This window comes from Phytophthora parasitica (genome assembly GCF_000247585.1).
Source record: "Phytophthora parasitica INRA-310 unplaced genomic scaffold supercont2.7, whole genome shotgun sequence".
Taxonomy (NCBI): domain Eukaryota; phylum Oomycota; class Peronosporomycetes; order Peronosporales; family Peronosporaceae; genus Phytophthora; species Phytophthora nicotianae.
The window spans coordinates 1,116,542-1,117,352 of record NW_008648993.1 but is presented as its reverse complement, the minus strand read 5'-3'; the positions used below and the strand labels follow the sequence as shown (position 1 = coordinate 1,117,352).

Here is an 811-nt window from a genome sequence, read left to right as displayed (position 1 = left end):
GTGTATGTACCTAGTTGTCATTGTACGTGCATGAGGCAGTACTGCAGCCGGCGTTGCTTGTGTTCCTCTGTTAGGGTTGGCTTCACATGCGGTACCTACCGCACGTCGAAGCCATCCGTTTTCTAAGTGACGCCACAGCATCGCCTTCGGTACCCTGGTAGCTAGAGATCGTAGGATCTGGCGGGCGATGACAAGAACTCGTGTCACGAGCCGTGCTATCTCGTCCTTAATCTGCTTAGTAACCTTGGGTTTACGGGGGCGCTCACGGACCAGAGATGCAGCATCTTTGCGGGAGCGCCAGATCTCCCACTCGACAGTTTTCCCGAGTTTGGAAGTCGCCATAGCACTCTTCACAGCAGCGACGGCACCCGTACCGCGTCCGGCAAGGTCAACTAAGAAGAGCGCTATAGCGACTTTCTTCTCGAGGGTTAACTTCTTCGATCCAGGCGTTCGTGGCATGTCTAGGGGTGTGTCGTGCGTTGAATGATGTAGATTGATACTAGATTGTAAGAATTGAAGTCCAGCAGCCTCAGCGTTTGTTGCCAAATCAAAAGGCTCAATTCTAGCCAGTAATTTTCAATGTGTGGACCACATCACACTGACCATAGGTAGAAATGCGGTCCAGAGAAGTATGCGGTGGCAGTCGAAACTTTCAAAAGTGTCAAAAGTTGCTGTTGTAAAAACTGGTAGTGCGAACCAAATCCATTCACAAACGTGCCCCGTATTCGTGTGAATCCTGGAGCTTATTGGGTTATGGCAAACATGGGTTTGTGTAGACTTTATCAAGGAAAAAAAGCGAGTTGCGTGGTCT

General features: G+C 49.9%; 1 protein-coding gene across 1 annotated transcript; it reads right to left on the bottom strand.

Annotated features, from left to right (window-relative positions):
• Positions 1–17: 17 nt before the first annotated feature.
• On the bottom strand, positions 18–459 carry PPTG_05386 (hypothetical protein; the record flags this gene model as incomplete). Its single annotated transcript, XM_008898928.1, has 2 exons — positions 18–95; positions 154–459. The coding sequence occupies 2 exons, from the start codon at positions 457–459 to the stop codon at positions 18–20; spliced, it is 384 nt and encodes a 127-aa protein (XP_008897176.1).
• Positions 460–811: the final 352 nt, after the last annotated feature.